This window comes from Lissotriton vulgaris, chromosome 2_1, assembly GCF_964263255.1.
Source record: "Lissotriton vulgaris chromosome 2_1, aLisVul1.2, whole genome shotgun sequence".
NCBI classification, from domain to species: domain Eukaryota; kingdom Metazoa; phylum Chordata; class Amphibia; order Caudata; family Salamandridae; genus Lissotriton; species Lissotriton vulgaris.
This window is the reverse complement of record NC_141687.1, coordinates 2,077,020,257-2,077,037,507: the sequence shown is the minus strand read 5'-3', so window position 1 is coordinate 2,077,037,507 and position 17,251 is coordinate 2,077,020,257. Positions and strand designations below refer to the sequence as shown.

General features: G+C 46.0%; 1 protein-coding gene across 5 annotated transcripts in view; it reads left to right on the top strand.

Annotated features, from left to right (window-relative positions):
* The window catches only part of MYO5A (myosin VA), a 712,580-nt gene that overhangs the window by 608,434 nt on the left and 86,895 nt on the right, over positions 1-17,251 (top strand). For all 5 annotated transcript variants that reach the window (XM_086958311.1, XM_086958310.1, XM_086958309.1 and 2 more), the window contains one exon: positions 15,105-15,259. In XM_086958311.1, the coding sequence (XP_086814437.1) occupies positions 15,105-15,259 (155 nt within the window). The remainder of the gene's footprint in view (positions 1-15,104; positions 15,260-17,251) is intronic.

Below are 17,251 nucleotides of genomic sequence, written 5' to 3'. Positions count from 1 at the left end.
AGTCCAGCAGAGTGCAGTTCAGCAGAGTGACAGCAGCACAACATTCCTTCTTCTTAGCAGAGTATCCACAGGTCCAGAAGGGCACTTAAGTGGTGGTATCTGAGATCCATCTTTTATATCCAGTTGTGCCTTTGGAGTGGGTGATGAACTTCTAGAGGCATGCCTTTGAAGTGCACTGATGCTCTGCCATGCCAGCCCTGGCTTAAGACTAACTACTGGGGGTATACAGCCCTTTGTGTGGGGACAGGACAAAGCCTATTCAGGTGTAAGTGAGGCTGGGTCTAGCGCCTCCCTCCTATCCTGTCAGTGATGGCTGATTAAGTCACACCTAAGCCCCTATTGTGGGGGTACTACACAAAGCCCACTACCTACTACACCCAGTCAGGTGACTAAAGACAGACTGGAGGCACCAAATGCCTAAGGCAAGGAAATTCCAACTTTCTAAAAGTGTCATTTTCATATTTGTAATTTAAAATCCGACTTCACCATAAATTAGGATTTTAAATTAGGATTCCAGAGACACCAAACTTGTACCAACTATTTCTTCCCATTTAGGAATTACACTTCTAAAATGTAAAAAGGTAATCTCAATGTTGTTTTATGAGAGATATAGGCCCTGCAGTAATGAAAAATGAATTTAGGAGTTGTAAAACTCAAAGGTACATGTTGTGCTTTTTAAATGCATTGCACCCTGCCCTCTGGGCTGTCCAGGGCCTACACTAGGGGTGACTTATATTTGTTAAAAAGGATGTTTTGGGCCTTCCATAAGATTTATTTTCCAGTTCAAAATGGCAGATTAAAATTGCACACATAGGATCTGCAATGGCTAGCCTGAGACAGTTTAAAGGGCTACTTAAGTGAGTGGTGCAATCATTGCTACAGGCCCACTAGCCGCATTTAATTTACAGGCTTTCTGTACATATAGTACCATTTTACTAGGGATGTATAAGTAACTTAAATATGTCAATTGTGCATATGTCAATATTACCATGTTTAGAGGAGAGAGCACATGAACTTTAGCACTGGTAAAGTACTCCGAGTCCAAATACCAGCAAAAAACAAGGCCAGGAAAAGGGAGAAGGAAGGAAGAAAAAAATCAAGGGGGAAGCCTACTCTAAGGGCTGACAGGTCTAACAGGCAGAAAGCAATAGAAAGACAGAAGCTGACAAATTACAATCTGGTGATGCACCTATAGGATTTCAAAAAGAGATGTACAACAAATTGCAACACGCATATTCAGTCTGTTAAGAACAATGGATCTTTTTTCTTGATAGATTTAACAAACCTAAACACTCTGAACTGGGGCAAGGCGTGCCGATAAGGGCCCCATGCTGAGGTAGCTGAGGTGGTTGGTAGTGTGCATAATATTTAATGAGTTTTTTGTTCACCTCTGTTTCCGGCATTGGAAGGACAGTGGCCCGCTATACCATGCTTACCATCATGTACAGATGACTTTTAAGGGCGGATGGAAGGTGAATTGTATTTACGCTTATTTGCGTTCCATATTATATTTCTCACCATTGCTGCTCGTTCTGTCTACTGCCTTTATACACTGGGGCTGTGGCTATCGCTGCTGCTACCCACAAATCCTACTATGCCCCTTCTTCTACACTTACGGCCTTGATTAGCCTTGATGGCAGATATGCCCACGCCCTTAGCAACTACTGCTTAATCCAGAGAAAGTTAATTTCGCAAATTGCTTCTGCCCCATCCCTATTCTTTCACTTCTGCTCATGCTAATTGATCCACACCAGTATTCCAACTTCATTACACATCAAAGCGCATTCATAAGTTGGCAACACTTACCCTTTGGTCTTTCAAACGTTTGTGTGGGATTTACATCTTGTCAATCCATCTCTTGCCATATTTCAACCCAGTAGGAGATACTACCTTGGAAATGACCCTTTTTGCAGGGTTCTCCCCAAACTGTTTGCTTTTTCCTCCTATTGTTTACTGACCTGTGTTTTTTGGCAGTAGGGCTCTGGGCACTTTACCACTGCTGATCAGTACTAAAGTTAATATGCTCTCTGTGTAAATTGCTTTTGTGATTGGTTACAAATGATTGACATATTTATTTTACCAGTAGGTCCCTAGTGAAGTGCACTGAGTGTGCTAGGGCTGGTAAATCAAATGCTAACAGTGGGCCTGCAGCACTGATTGTGCCACCCACATGAGTAGTTCGGAAAAGATGCCTAAGGCCTGCCACTGGGGTGCCAGTACACAGTTTGTTGACTGCCATGTCGACTTGGCAAGTGCACCCACTTGCCATGACCTAACCTTCCCTTTTCTTACACATAGGGCACCCCTATTGTAGGCCCAAGGTACCCCCCCTGGGCAGGGTGCAGTGTATGTGAAAGGTAGGATGTGTACTGGTGTGCCAATTTCGTTTTTCATTATTGAAAGGCCATCTTGCCCCATAGGACAGAATGGGGAATGCTTTGTAACATTTTACAAGCATATCATCCCATAGGGATACAATAGAAAATTGGAGTTTGGTATCCCTGAACTCAGGATTTAATAACACATCTTTTAGTAAAGATGGTTTTTAAATTGTGTTTCTGAAAATACCACTTTTAGAAAGTGGCTATTTTCTTGTTTAACCATCCTGTGCCCCTCTGCCTGTTTGTGGATTGACTGTCTGGCTTTGGAGTGACAGGGGCTGAAGAGGTGCAGTGGCTCCAGGAGTCTGGGTGAGATGGCACTAGGCTTAATAAGCCTGATCTGCATTTGTAGTGGTGGGACGAGTAGCACCTGTTCCTGAATAGGGCTGTGCCTGCCTTCCACAATGCTGGCTCTGCCCCCTCTGGTGTGTCCTCTGGTGTGTCCGGAGCCAAGGCTCACACGAACAAAGGATGTTGTTGTGCACTTGCAGAGTGCCCCCCAGATCTGGTTTGAACTGGGATCAGAGCCCCTTGCACAAAGAGAACAAAGACATTTTGGGGTATCAGTGTTAGACCTAAACCCCCTTAACTTTAGATCATTCCTGGAATTCAAGAGGAACCTTTGCCAAGGAGAAGAGCTGGAGAGACTGAGAAGTATTGTCCTTGCTGTGTGTCTGGGTTTGGCCTGCAGTTGCAGTGTGTTCACTTCCTGTACACATGGCACATGTTCTAGGATTGACTATTACCTCACAACAGCTACCCTTCTTACATTCAGGGAAGACATAGACATTACCCAGAATGGCGTTTCCTTTCATAATGTGGTGCAACTTGACCTGGCCATAAGAATCCCGACACCCATGTTAAATCAATAGCGCTTTAATGCCCCTAAGTAGAGGACCAAGAAAGTAGAGTGCAAGCATTACTACACACTTACCTGGAAAAGAACACCCATTCTGTATTTTCCTCCAATTTGCTATGGGAAGCAGGCAAGGCAAGCCTTGTAGGGAAATTAATGAGTGACTCAGCCTTTATGAAAAGATGGGCGTGGCAGTTATAGCTAGCGTCAGAAACTCAATTGGCCCATCACTACAAGAGCTATACTGAAATGCATTCTCAGGATGCATTATGGGAACTGCTCAGAAAGAAGTCTGAAGGAGAGGCATCATGAAAGAGGTGAGAAGGCAGTGCACCTACTCGCTTATCAATTGTGTCGGCAAGAAGCATCTCTCACTATCAGGGCAATTAGAAACCATTCAGGAGAATTACTGACAAATCTTATTGACATTTTATCAGATGTGGACTAGGCTGACTTCTTACTGCACCACTACAAACACGAGAGGGAAGGTTGAACCTATGATATTATAAAACACTACACAGGTGGCAATGGTCTCTACACAGACTAGTACAGGCTCAGATCTCAGGTGTTCTGAATGCTGCAGATGTTGTTGTCCTGACAGCAATATAGTCCATATTGCATGTTAATGCCAGACTGAGACCCTGTTGGGATTGTGTCTGATCCGAAATGCAGTCCATGGCGGGGGTTACAGGGAATCTTACTGCACCAACTCTCTTAGCAGAAAATACGTGGCCTGCTTCGTGGACCTTAAGTCTGCCTTTGACCGAGTGCCCCAAGGACTCTTACGAGAAAAAATGTTCAAATGGGGCATTCCAAGTAACTTACTGAATGCAATCAAAGAATTACATACAGGAACCCGGGCTCAGGTAAAAATTAGAGATGACACCCAGGCGACAACGAAAATCGGCACAATTAACGGATTAAAACAGGGGTGTGTCCTAGCCCCAAAGCTTTTCAATGTATATCTAGCCGACCTGGAAAAAGCACTCTAGATAGACAATAGTCACCGACCAATGCTGGGCAAAGATGAAATTGAATGCCTTCGGTATGCTGACGATATTGTACTGCTAAGCAAAACCCCAGTAGGATTACAACGCAGTATGAGGGCCCTAGAACTATACATGGATAAACAAGGGCTAGAACTAAATCTGAAGAAGACAAAAGTAGTAAGGCTGGTGTACTCTAAATATAAGACATATTTTTGGTTCTTGGAAGGAAACAAAGTCGAGGTTTTAGACTCCTATAAATACCTTGGATTCAAAGTTGAGAGTAAAATTAACTTATAAACAGCAGGTAGAAGCGATGTCTGTTAAAGCGCAATTGCTTATCTATGGTTTAAAATTATTTTTTAAAAACTTGCAGTGTCCGACAAACAGCCATCTGCTTTCTGTTATGCGTGCCCAGTTAATGCCAATGGTGACCTACGGTACAGAAACAATGTGGGCTCGCGAAGCATTAAGCTTAAACCAAATCAAAAGTGGACAAATCTGTGTTTAATATCCCGAAATCAGCCTCTTCTGCACAAGTTCGAATAGCGTTTGACCTTACAAATCAAACATTTCAAAGCAAAGGCGCATTCATCAAACTATGCTGGAGGCCACAAGCATCCATATGGCTGAGATACCCGCCACCCCCTCTCGACGCAATCCCCAAGGATGGGAAAACGGAAACGGTTCTGAACTTTTGGAAGGCGGGAGGGAGTGACCCTCCCGGCCGTATTTATTAAAATATGAAACAAAATCAAAACATTAAAATAACAGTTTCATATTATGTACAATTTCATTTCCACATTACGATGTTTGGCTAACCTTAACATATTACTAATACAAAGGTTCTCCTAGCCGAACTAACATCCTGCAAAACATTTAACTTGAAATTGTACATCCTAACGTTAAGGGCCAACGGCAAGGTCGTAACCGGTTTCAGATCCCTAAACCAGAATTACCCCCCCACTTGGGAGGGGCGACCGCACAGAGGCTGTACCTCAAATGCATCTACCAATTTCCCTTGACTTGACGGGGGCCCCAATGAACTCGACGCCATTTAAAGGTCGTCCGAGGACTCGTGTGAGGTGTCTAGAAGGTAGCGTAAACCCCCTCCCCACTCCACACAACTTACCACATCTGCCGTCGCAGGTGTCCTGGCCCCGGGAAATTCCCCAGGAGGGGCCCGTAGCCCCTCCTATCAAGGAAGGGGCCTTGACCGCCTTTCCTTTTCTTTCGGCGGCCCATCCTTAGAAGGGACCGCCTCCCCGTTGAGGGGCCAATGGCCACCTCCCCCGGGCGCTCCCATCCGTAATGGGTGACGCCCCCCCCATAGGGATCTTCCAATTACTGCTCACCGATCATGACCTTACCGCCCGACCGAAATAAATACGACAATTTAACTAACTTACTAAATTAAAGACAACCATAACTACTTCACGTATGATTACTGATCAACACTAGTGCAAAACTTTATTCGAAAAAACATACTCCAGATGATCATTCTCTTTACTGCATACACAATAACACGTCCATCATCGCAACCTGTAAGAAATAGAGTTACCACATCAAAACTTTATTTAAAAAACCACTTGCTGTCTTCAGGGGCTGGTGGGTGGGTCAAAATTGGCTCTTCGTTCCGTCTCGAGCTCACGTGCAGCGGGAAGGTGCAGCTTCAGAGCACAGGAACAAGAGGATGCTTTCTTGGCTTGCTGCTCCTTTTATCCGTCTTCGGGCGGGCGTAAACCCGCCTCCGCCTGCCCCCCGGGGGCGTGGTTGGCGGCGTCAGCGTCTAGGACAACCCATTCCAGGGCGGGAAAAGGCGCGCCCCGGCTACGCCGCTTTGGGCATACCAGCCGAGACTCGCCTCCCGCCCAAGATGGCCTCCCGGGGGGATCGGGGTACTCCACCATACGTTCGGGGGGACCGAGTGGTCGCCCCTTTCCATATGGCTGAGATACCCGCCACCCCCTCTCGACGCAATCCCCAAGGATGGGAAAACGGAAACGGTTCTGAACTTTTGGAAGGCGGGAGGGAGTGACCCTCCCGGCCGTATTTATTAAAATATGAAACAAAATCAAAACATTAAAATAACAGTTTCATATTATGTACAATTTCATTTCCACATTACGATGTTTGGCTAACCTTAACATATTACTAATACAAAGGTTCTCCTAGCCGAACTAACATCCTGCAAAACATTTAACTTGAAATTGTACATCCTAACGTTAAGGGCCAACGGCAAGGTCGTAACCGGTGTCAGATCCCTAAACCAGAATTACCCCCCCCCCCCCACTTGGGAGGGGCGACCGCACAGAGGCTGTACCTCAAATGCATCTACCAATTTCCCTTGACTTGACGGGGGCCCCAATGAACTCGACGCCATTTAAAGGTCGTCCGAGGACTCGTGTGAGGTGTCTAGAAGGTAGCGTAAACCCCCTCCCCACTCCACACAACTTACCACATCTGCCGTCGCAGGTGTCCTGGCCCCGGGAAATTCCCCAGGAGGGGCCCGTAGCCCCTCCTATCAAGGAAGGGGCCTTGACCGCCTTTCCTTTTCTTTCGGCGGCCCATCCTTAGAAGGGACCGCCTCCCCGTTGAGGGGCCAATGGCCACCTCCCCCGTGCGCTCCCTCTCGTAATGGGTGACGCCCCCCCCATAGGGATCTTCCAATTACTGCTCACCGATCATGACCTTACCGCCACAGGCCGGATAGTTGACCGGCTATCCGGACCCCCCACAACAACTCCTGCCTAAAGGTCATGTTCTAAACTCTTTAGCCAAGCTATGAGGTCTCCTATGAGTAACTCATTCCCGACCCGGGACAAATGGACCCCATCTCCCAAATACATACTGTCCCTCTTGATACAACCATGCGGAATAGAATGCAGTGTACTTGAACGAAACAATCTCCCCAACTTGTTATTTACTTTCTTCACTGAGTGATTCAGAGCAGAAACCGAAATCGCCCCCCGCCACACTTTTCGTGGAATCATATGGGACCATGCAATTGTACACCCTGGAACTCTTCTCGCCAACCAACTTACAGTGGAAAGCATTGCCTCGAGAAGCAGTCGTCTACCAGTGGTTACCAAATCATTACCCCCAAGATGGACTATGATTATAGACGGCGGTGACCTTGTCCGCCCTAACAAACCCTCCATAAAATTTTGAAACTGGTCAATACAGAGCCCGCCCCTTCCGTAGAAGGTCACCCTGTACCGGTATTCCCCAGCCACGTGAATCATGTCACCTGCTTTGAATACGTCCGCGGCACGCCTCACGTATGAGTGGCCCACGACCCACACCACTTTTTCCGCAGCCGGTGATGTTTGACCGCTGGTTCCCAGGTGTCGGGTCGACTGCACAGTCCGCCCCGCCTCGTAAGCTTGCGAAACTGTAAACCAAACAAAAACAAGAAGCGTGAGTACATGATAGCAGCTTCACAACATGTGCAACCGCACATACCTTTTGTAACAGTTCGAGGACCAACGCCCCAAACGTTTCACTTTTTCTATACTCAGACCCCTGGCTGTAGCCTCAGTAGCGGCCCCTATCCGAAAGGAATGGGTCCCAAACTCAGACGCTGTCGGGTCCTGGATCCCATGAGCCCTTGCCATAAAGGAAATGGCGGCCCGATGCCTCTGGGCCGTAGCTACTGATTTGCCTGCCTGATGTAAAGACAGCAAGAATTTTACAACAAGCTCTTCCTGGCCCCAAAACTCCCACCCTAGCGGAACCCAAAAAGGACCAATAGGAACGGAACGCCCCTTCATATGCCTTCCTTGTCCTGGGTGCTAAACTCTCTCCCACGAGGTTTTGTAGTTCGGGGCACCGAGAGACCAGAGAGCTTCGGGAAAGGGTGCCGCCACCGGGTCCGCTGTGGGCAGAAAACCCCAGAAGGCCTGCATACGGAAACGAGAAAGCGCATCAGCCGCTTGGTTCAGCACCCCTGGGACATGTCGCGCCCTAAAGATCACATTCAACTGCATACACAACAATACAATTTCTTTAAGCAGTCTCAGAATCCGTTTGCAACGTGCTGCCTGACTATTGATACACTCAACCACGGTCATGTTATCAGACCAGAACACCACAGAGTGATCTCGGAACCCCTCAGGCCATGTTTTCAGGGCCACCAAAATAGGGAAGAGTTCGAGGAAGGCAATGTTACTTGTCAGCACGCACTCGTGCCACCATGTCGGCCATTTTTGAGCCGACCATTGCGTACCGAATATGGCGCCAAAACCTATACTCCCCGCCGAATCTGTCCACAGCCCTAGCTCCTCGGAGGACACCACCGGCTTGTTCCAGACAATTAGACCATTGAAATCCGCCAGGAATGCCAACCAAATGCGCATGTCCTGGCGAATCTCTGCCGAGAGCCTCGTGCGGTGATGTCCCTCCTTAAGGCCGACCATGGCTTGTGCAATCGAGCGGGAAAAGGGGCGGGCCATTGGGATTACTCTAAGGGCAAAATTCAACTGGCCCACCGTTTGTTGCAATTGATGCAGGTTCACCTTAGTCTCTCTAATACATGTTTCAAGGGATGCCCTGAATTTCAACACCTTCTCTTTGGGCAACCGAAAACAACCTTCCTCTGAGTCGAGCTCAATCCCCAGAAACTCGAGTGAAGTCGAGGGACCCACAGTCTTACCTGGTGCCAATGGCACGCCAAAGTGATTCATTAAGACACAAAACTCTGTTAAAGCCTGTCCACATTCTGGATCCCCAGCTGCCCCCAGGAACAGAAAGTCATCGAGATAATGCATCAGATGCTGAAAACCCGTCTTTCTTGTGAATACCCATTGCAGAAAACAACTGAACTTCTCAAAATAAGCACAAGATATGGAGCAACCCATTGGCATACATTTATCCATGTAATAGCGACCCTGAAACGTGAAACCAAGGAGACGCTGATCGTCTGGGTGTACCGGGAGCAGCCGGAACGCTGACTCGATGTCTGATTTTGCCATCAGCGCTCCGGGCCCCAGGCGATTCAACATGGCGACGGCCTCATCGAAAGATGCGTACCGCACCGAACACACTTCCGGGTCTATCGCATCATTCACGGAAAGACCTCGTGGAGCTGACAAATTATGTATTAGCCTAAACTCACCCGGGTCCTTCTTGGGGACCACCCCTAAGGGGGAACAAACAAAGTTAGCAACCGGCGGTAAATCGAATGGACCGGCAACCCGCCCTCGAGTCACCTCTTTCCCAATCTTTGCCTGTACCACCGCCGTATGCTGCAGGACCGACAGTTGGTTCTTACAACTTGTTTTACCCTGAAAATCCCCCACTGGAATGCGGAAACCATACGAAAACCCGTCTCGCAACACCCCTGCGGAGACATGATCCGGGTATTCATTGAGCCAAGGAATCATTGCCATGGTATCAACCAGGGTAGGTAAAGGCGCCCCTCGGACTATTTCAGACCTGTTTGGCGCTTCCCCTACCACCGTTATCACCCGTTTTGGCTCTGCACATGGTCTCGGGATGAGAGGACTGTCCACAACCCCCACATTTGTGTCTAAACTTGCCTGACCCCTGAGGCCTTGTACATTTTCCCCTGTTAAAATTCCAACAAATCCCCTTTTTCCCTGCGTTGCCACTCGACTTCGAGTGATGCTCGTTACCTGCACCCGTCCGAAAGGGTGTCCCAGAGGTTTGGCGGGAAGACTCACCCCCGCTACCCCCCGACAATGGTACCTTTAACATGCCTGAGTTCTCCATTTTTTGCCAAGAAATGGAGTCATAACAATCCCAAGTTAGAGCTGGGTCGTGCTCCTTAGCCTTCCTAAAAATATTGTCATAACAAAACCACTGATTGCCCTCGTACGCTAGAGAATACTCCATAATACGTGTCTGATAAATAGGCAATTCCGTCAACAACTCAGGCCTTCGCTCACCCATAATGGAGGTGAAAATGCCAAATGCTCTGCCCCAAGTACCTATGTTCTCGTCGACCTTAAAGGCGGCCATTTTTGCGCGCCAAACACTCGGATGCATAAGCTCTTTTTGGGCCTTCACATGCTCGATCTCGTAATGGTCAGTAAGCAAAGAAAACATGTTCACATACTTATTAGCCCAAATCTTTTCCTTAATTTCGAGTGGAACATGCTGGGCCACTTTCTCCCTTCGCGAGGGTACAGACCCCTCCCCCGCAATCGGCAGTAGCCGCTTACCTGAACTAGGTGCTGTACTTGCTGCCGAACTTGCGCCTGCTGCGATCTCAGCCACCGGAACCTGCGGGGGAACAGAAGATGGTGCCTTCGCAGCCTGTCTAGATTCCTGCAATTGCTTCATTACTGCCCTGGCGTCGTCCGCCGTGGCGCCCTCGCTATCCTTTCCCAACCACGCTGCCAGTTGTGCAGCCAACTCGGGAGGCATATCTTCTCCGTTCACGGGGGTGACTACCACGGCGATCGGATGCCCCTCCTTCGGAACCAGGATTGGCTCCTCTATCGGTGCATCGGGAACCGGAGCCTCCCCCCCAGGTGCCCCCCTCTTGGACCTCTTGCCTCTCCCGCTAGGGACTACTCCCGGCAATGCTGGTCCGACGATTCGCTTCGGGCCTCCCTCCCCATTCTTTACCGCCATCTGTTTCTTCAACTCGGCTACCTCCTTTATGAGCATGCGGAGCATCTGATCGGTACCGACCCGCTTTCCGACCTTCTTGCCCGGCATTTTCCAACGAAGATATCTGTAAAACAAGAACAAAATTACAACGCTCAAAATTGGCTCTTCGTTCCGTCTCGAGCTCACGTGCAGCGGGGAGGTGCAGCTTCAGAGCACAGGAACAAGAGGATGCTTTCTTGGCTTGCTGCTCCTTTTATCCGTCTTCGGGCGGGCGTAAACCCGCCTCCGCCTGCCCCCCGGGGGCGTGGTCGGCGGCGTCAGCGTCTAGGACAACCCACTCCAGGGCGGGAAAAGGCGCGCCCCGGCTACGCCGCTTTGGGCATACCAGCCGAGACTCGCCTCCCGCCCAAGATGGCCTCCCGGGGGGATCGGGGTACTCCACCATACGTTCGGGGGGACCGAGTGGTCGCCCCTTTCCAAAAGAGGCTCCATCGACAACCTGTGTTGAAAAGAAATTGGGGAACAAAAAGAGAACAACATAAAAGTTTCCTGGGGTCTCTATCTGAACCAGGCTATTGAGGAATTTTGCGCGCAAGAAGTCTGGAAAGCCAGATTAGGGAAAGTGTCATTTTATGAAGCAATCAAGTAAAAAATCATATATATGTTCTGTACCACAGATGTAAACACTTTATTGTGAAGACGTCATGCCTGGACAGTAATTAATTCATATATAAACGTGAAGCCTTAGGAATACTTCTCAGCTCACTTTTCATTGACCATTAAACATCAGTTTATGCAGTTCCGCTTTGGCATGTGTGAAACGAAGGATCCTATCCCAATTGGAAAGATCAATTTCAAAACCAAGATTATCGATTATGTAAATAGAAACAAGAATGTCTAACATGTAATCTTTGAGTAGTTCTTGATAGAAAGAAAAAAATTACTGAACAAAATATTCATAAAACGAACATTCAAACTTGCAGAGAAGCGGTAACCACCTGGTTAGGCAGTTCATCAATCCCCCTAGTTTGTAGAGGGATAAAAAATGTTAAACTGAATCTAAAAGAAATAGAAGAAATACAGGATCAATAGAATACAGGATCTTCAGGGAGAATAGATTACTTTTGAATACTGAATGATTATTTGCACTTCAGATAAGATCAACAAAACATAAGAGTGTAAGATTTTACGAGAATAGTACACTGAATCCATAAGCCCTTCAACAAGGACAAAACACTTTATGGACAACAGAACTGTTTCTGTCTTCATCAAATGCTAAAAAATGACTTATTGTTTAATATTTTTATATCGGGTTAATCAATGGATTTTACTATGATGTTATCACTTAGGTAAACGTTATCCTCGAATCAGGAAGCAGCAAGAGAAACTTGGGACATCACGCACTTTAAAAAGAATGCACTTTTCTGTCAATGTTTATCTGTTCACATTTAAAAAGAAAATACAAATTCTTTACTAAAGTCTTTTCATGTATGTATTTTAGTATAATGGTTTTAAAAGACTGAACACTTGAATAAACTAAACTTGAAAATACAGGGAAATTAGCAGACTCTCTAGCACTGCTTCTTGACACCTCTCCTTATCTGGAGATTACGCCTGAGATTAGCCAGTGGTTCACCAGAGCTCTGGCAGTAGCCAAACTGTGTATTCTTCGGCTATTGAAAAATGGGACACTCTCCCTATAATTCATTGAGGGGAAAAGGGCAAGTTCTGTTCTCATTGATGATGGTGCAATGTTTCATTAAAAAGTGGCTTTAATGATTTGGACCCTGTGGATATTCCGACACCAACTCAGTCGGATCCCCTGACTGCCATCAAATAGACTAACTATCTAGAGTTAATATTAGTAAACTTGATCCTCATGTTCAAGCGTACCTAATGAATATTGAGCCACTGTGTTCGCAATCATGTGACAGGTTAAATACCTTTTTTATTGAAATATATGTTTTGACCCATCTGATTCAATAAAACCAATTGGTTTAAAACTCAAAATTGCATGAATTGATGAGGTATTGTCTTTAGAAATTATCTTTACGTGTACAAGCAAGGGTGATTTGACTTTAAATAGGATGGTTTTGCACTGGTTTTTTTTTCCAGACGTTTTACTGTTCTGCCAAACATAATTTGGTGACCTTGTATGCCACCAAGAAGAGAATGTTATAAACAATACCAAAGTACCAATAAACAATAGACCATTGTTTCACACAAAATGGGGCCACTCCCAGAGAAGTGACCTAGGCGAGCTTTAAATTGTGAGTATGGACATCTCACAAAATGTGACGGACGGACATTTAATTTATATCTACGCCCCCTGCTGTACTCCCTTAGGAACACCAGAGTTACCATCTTCAACTACGCAGATGACTTGCAGCTCATCTTTCCTTTAAACACCGAGGACTCAGTGGTAGTGTTTCAAAACACCATGTCTCACATCCTGAGCTGGATGAGCTGCAGTCACCTGAAGCTCAACCCAGGCAAGACTGAGCTGGTCTTGCCTGGGCAGAGTGTACTCAGCTGGAACCCTGGATTTTGGCCAGCCAGCATGGGAGCCCCACCATCTAAATCGCTCTCAGTTAAGAGCCTTGGAATTTTTCTTAGCGAAGATCTTTCTCTGAAAAGGCAGGTCAGCGCAGTGGTGTCCTCCAGTTTATTTCAGCTGAAGAAAATTAAGAAAATCGCTCGTTTCTTCTCTCTGGAAGCGCTCACACAGATTGTCATCTCCCTGGTTCTGTCTAGACTGGATTTTTCCAATAGTCTTTACCTTGGGCTCCAGGCCGGCGAATTAAAACGCCTCCAGTTGATTCAGAATCAGGCAGCCAGACTTATTCTTAATCTACCTAAGAGGCAGTCTGTTAGAGCGGGCCTAAAAAACCTACACTGGTTGCCTGTTGAGCAACGGGTGGCTTTTAAGACCGGATGTATTTTATTTAAGTCCTTACACCAATCTGGTCCCCTATTCATCAGAGACTTGTTCAAAAAATATGACCCTTCCAGGAATCTTCGCTCTATGCATAAACATCTTCTGACTGTCCCTACTTACAAAAGGAAGCGTCTTGGAGGTTGCTGCTTTGACCATCTTGCGGCCGCCTTCTGGAACTCCCTCCCTCTTCACCTTAAAACGTGTGGAAACATTCTCAGCTTCAGACACTCCCTCAAAACATGGCTCTTTTCCCAAGCGTTCTGTTGAGCTCCTCTATGCTTCCTCTGTTTGATGCGTTGTGTCCCTGTCTATAGCGCCATGAAGCCTCCGGGCGAACGAGCGCTCTACAAATACATTTCAATATCAATATCAATAGGTGCACTTGCGGGAGACACACCTTGTTGTAAGTTTGACTGAAGGGGTCTTCCCTTCCGCTGCCCTCCTCCCATGTGGCATTTAGGTCTCTATTTCAGGACTTCGCAATGAGTCCTTGTCCTCGTGGAGTGTGACATAGGCCACCCGACCTAGTGGCATTTTATCACCGCATGGCTGGTAAGAATGGAGCCCATTATTTATTTTAGGTCCTGATGAATGCCACGGACCTGAACGGCCCAACGGCAGAAACATGTCGGCCGCACCAATGACGGTGGGAGGGACAATCATGTCCCCTCTCCACCGTTCACCTGCTTTTAACACCATGTAGCTGCCAGTCACATAAAATTTGATTTGGTAACTATAATGGTTTTTGAATTTCACTTAACACTGGCCCCCACTTAGCTTAGAAGTGCATCCCTGTCGTCAGTTGTATGCCCGCCCTCCACCAAACCGAGTTTCTGGAGGGTGAGGATTGGTCAATGATGAAGCATGACACCAGGTGGTGTGTGAGACCAGTCCGTCACATTTTGTGCGATGTTCACACTTACAATTGAAACCTCACCTAGGTCACTTCCCTGGGAGCTGCCCCATTTTGTGTTGAACATTGTATGTTGGAGGCTGGCCTGCTCCTGGTGCCCCGTGCCTCTAGTTCCTTCCCCAGAAGACCCTGGGGATAGTGTGGTTATAACAAAAGACCCAAATAGTTTGACCCTCTTGTGGTGCATTTCATGTTTCTCTGCTCTCTTAAGACCATTTCAAATTGGCATTCGAACTTATGGAACTTTTCATGTGAGATGCATTAGTTAGTGAGAGGGTACATGTGATACCCTTAGACACTGGATTATATGTGAGAGAGATCCTAACTAGAATGTTTTTATATGCTAACAAAGACAAAGTGAACGTCTTCCTATACTTTAGACTCATTTGAGCTAATTTTGCTATTCAACAGCAGTTCCCTTTTTAATTTCAAAATTGTATTTTTTTCATAGAACTAAAGCCAAGAGGTGTTGCCGTCAACCTCATTCCAGGGTTGCCAGCATATATCTTGTTTATGTGTGTCCGCCATGCAGACTACCTGAATGATGATCAAAAAGTGCGTTCATTGCTGACTTCTTCTATTAACAGCATCAAGAAAGTGTTAAAGGTAAGTTGTGGTTTTTGCTAAAGTTTTAACCAACTTTGTTAATTGTAGTAAATATGGTCATGCTGTGAAATAAGAGTCAATATTTGTAACTACAGTACCTGGTTTATCTCCCAAGATACGTGATAGACAATAATTTTTGGAGGATTAATAGGTATTAATGTGATAGTAACAAATGGGCTTCTTTTCTGATTTCATAGAATACAAATATAAATGGCTTAGTCATGACGAGACCCTTAGTAATAATAGTAAGTTCAAATGTTGATGATATATCTAGGATATTCAGTGATTAAGATTTAAATTAGGATTATTCTGATTATAGAATAATAGTTCTTATATATGAGACTGAATTTACAGTTTTCATGTAAATGTATGCTTTTATACAAATAGTTGCGCTACTATGAGCAATATACTGTGCCTTCTACACTTCGAACATTTACCTGTTTAACTCAAAAACTACATTGAGCATTATTTTGAAAATATTGGCCGTGATTATGTTTTTTAAATCAACTGAAAATGTTATGTTAAATTAATTTCTTAAACTCTTAAATACCCAAGGGTATCTTGGCGCTGCCTCGACTGAAACCCAAACACTTCTAGCTCAAAAACCTTAATGAGTGAAGAGAAAGGTTTAAGTCATTTCCTAAAGAGAAATAGATTGTCTTTAAGGCGAGAGAGTTGGTTATTCCAGACTTTGGAAGCACTATTAACCAAGCTTCTACCTCCCCAGGAGGCTAGTTTGAATCTTAGGATAGAGACAGTTTTGTTCTGAAGGATCTTAATGACCTCTAGGGGAGTAAAACATGAATTTTGTCTTTAGGTATTCTGGACCAATACCGTTTAATAATTAAAAGTAATGCAAAGAGCTTTAATTATGACTCTTTGTCTTAGATACCCAGTGAAAGAGTGTAAGTGCTTGGGAGACAGATTCAAATTTTGGAATGCCAAGAAGCAGTCTAGTTGCTGAATTTTGAATAGTGTATATATAGCCTGAAGTATTAATTTAAGAGGGGAAATCTCTATATATCAACCTTAGAATTAATCCAAGGCGACATTTGTATATATATTTCTTTAAAATATGGTGTCTCTATCCTTGTGGTTCAAGATACAGGGAATAACGAGGCTTGCCTCCGGCCCCCATGAGACTGGGATATGAAGTTTATTTTCTTCATGCCAGTGTGGTACCCATCATGCTGGCCCCTACCCTGTAGGGCTATTGAGGAGAAAGAAAGATTCATTCTCTCTCCCGCAGAACTTATCAGGCCTTAGTTGGGTCACCCTGCAACCCACTGTCTTTTGTCAGTAAAAGGGATGTTAAGGAACATGGTGGGAGCACCCCCAACACGTTCAGAAAGTTCACTATCTCACGCCATATTTGTGTTGTAGGCTTGCTTTTTCCTGCTCAGCTAGGCTTGACCAGAAACAAGTAAGCACCAACCAACTGCACAAGTCTCATCCATGGCCCGTGATTAAACTGAGTTTGCACTCCACAGTAGCTAGGGCATGCCAACTCCTACCTATGCAGCCTCACTCCTTTGGTTAATTGCCCAGCATGCCCCCAAGTTCAGCCTGGCAGCTCATCTGTCCGGCTTCTACATCTATGCCTTGCATAGAACCATCCCTCACTTGTCAGCAGGCCAGTTCACAGACCTGAGCCTAATTGTTATGATTCTTGTATACTCAGCAAAGGTTTCAAACTTTATTTTTTCTAGTGGCCCATCTCACTGGGGACCATGTCCGTCTTTTGTGCCACTGTTCCTCCATGGCATAGATCTAAGGCATCACGGCCTCTAACACATTGCCCATCATGCACGTACACAGCTAGGTCCATTCTGTCTCATCTGGCATTCTTGGGATCTGATGTGCCAACTTCTCCTCCCAAAATGCATTCAAAAGGGCTGGCTGCTGTTCATGTCCTATGGAGTTGTAAAGTGGGAGGAATCTGAAGGATTATTCAGGGCAACAGAGAGTCTCTAAGCTATTGCACCTCATGGG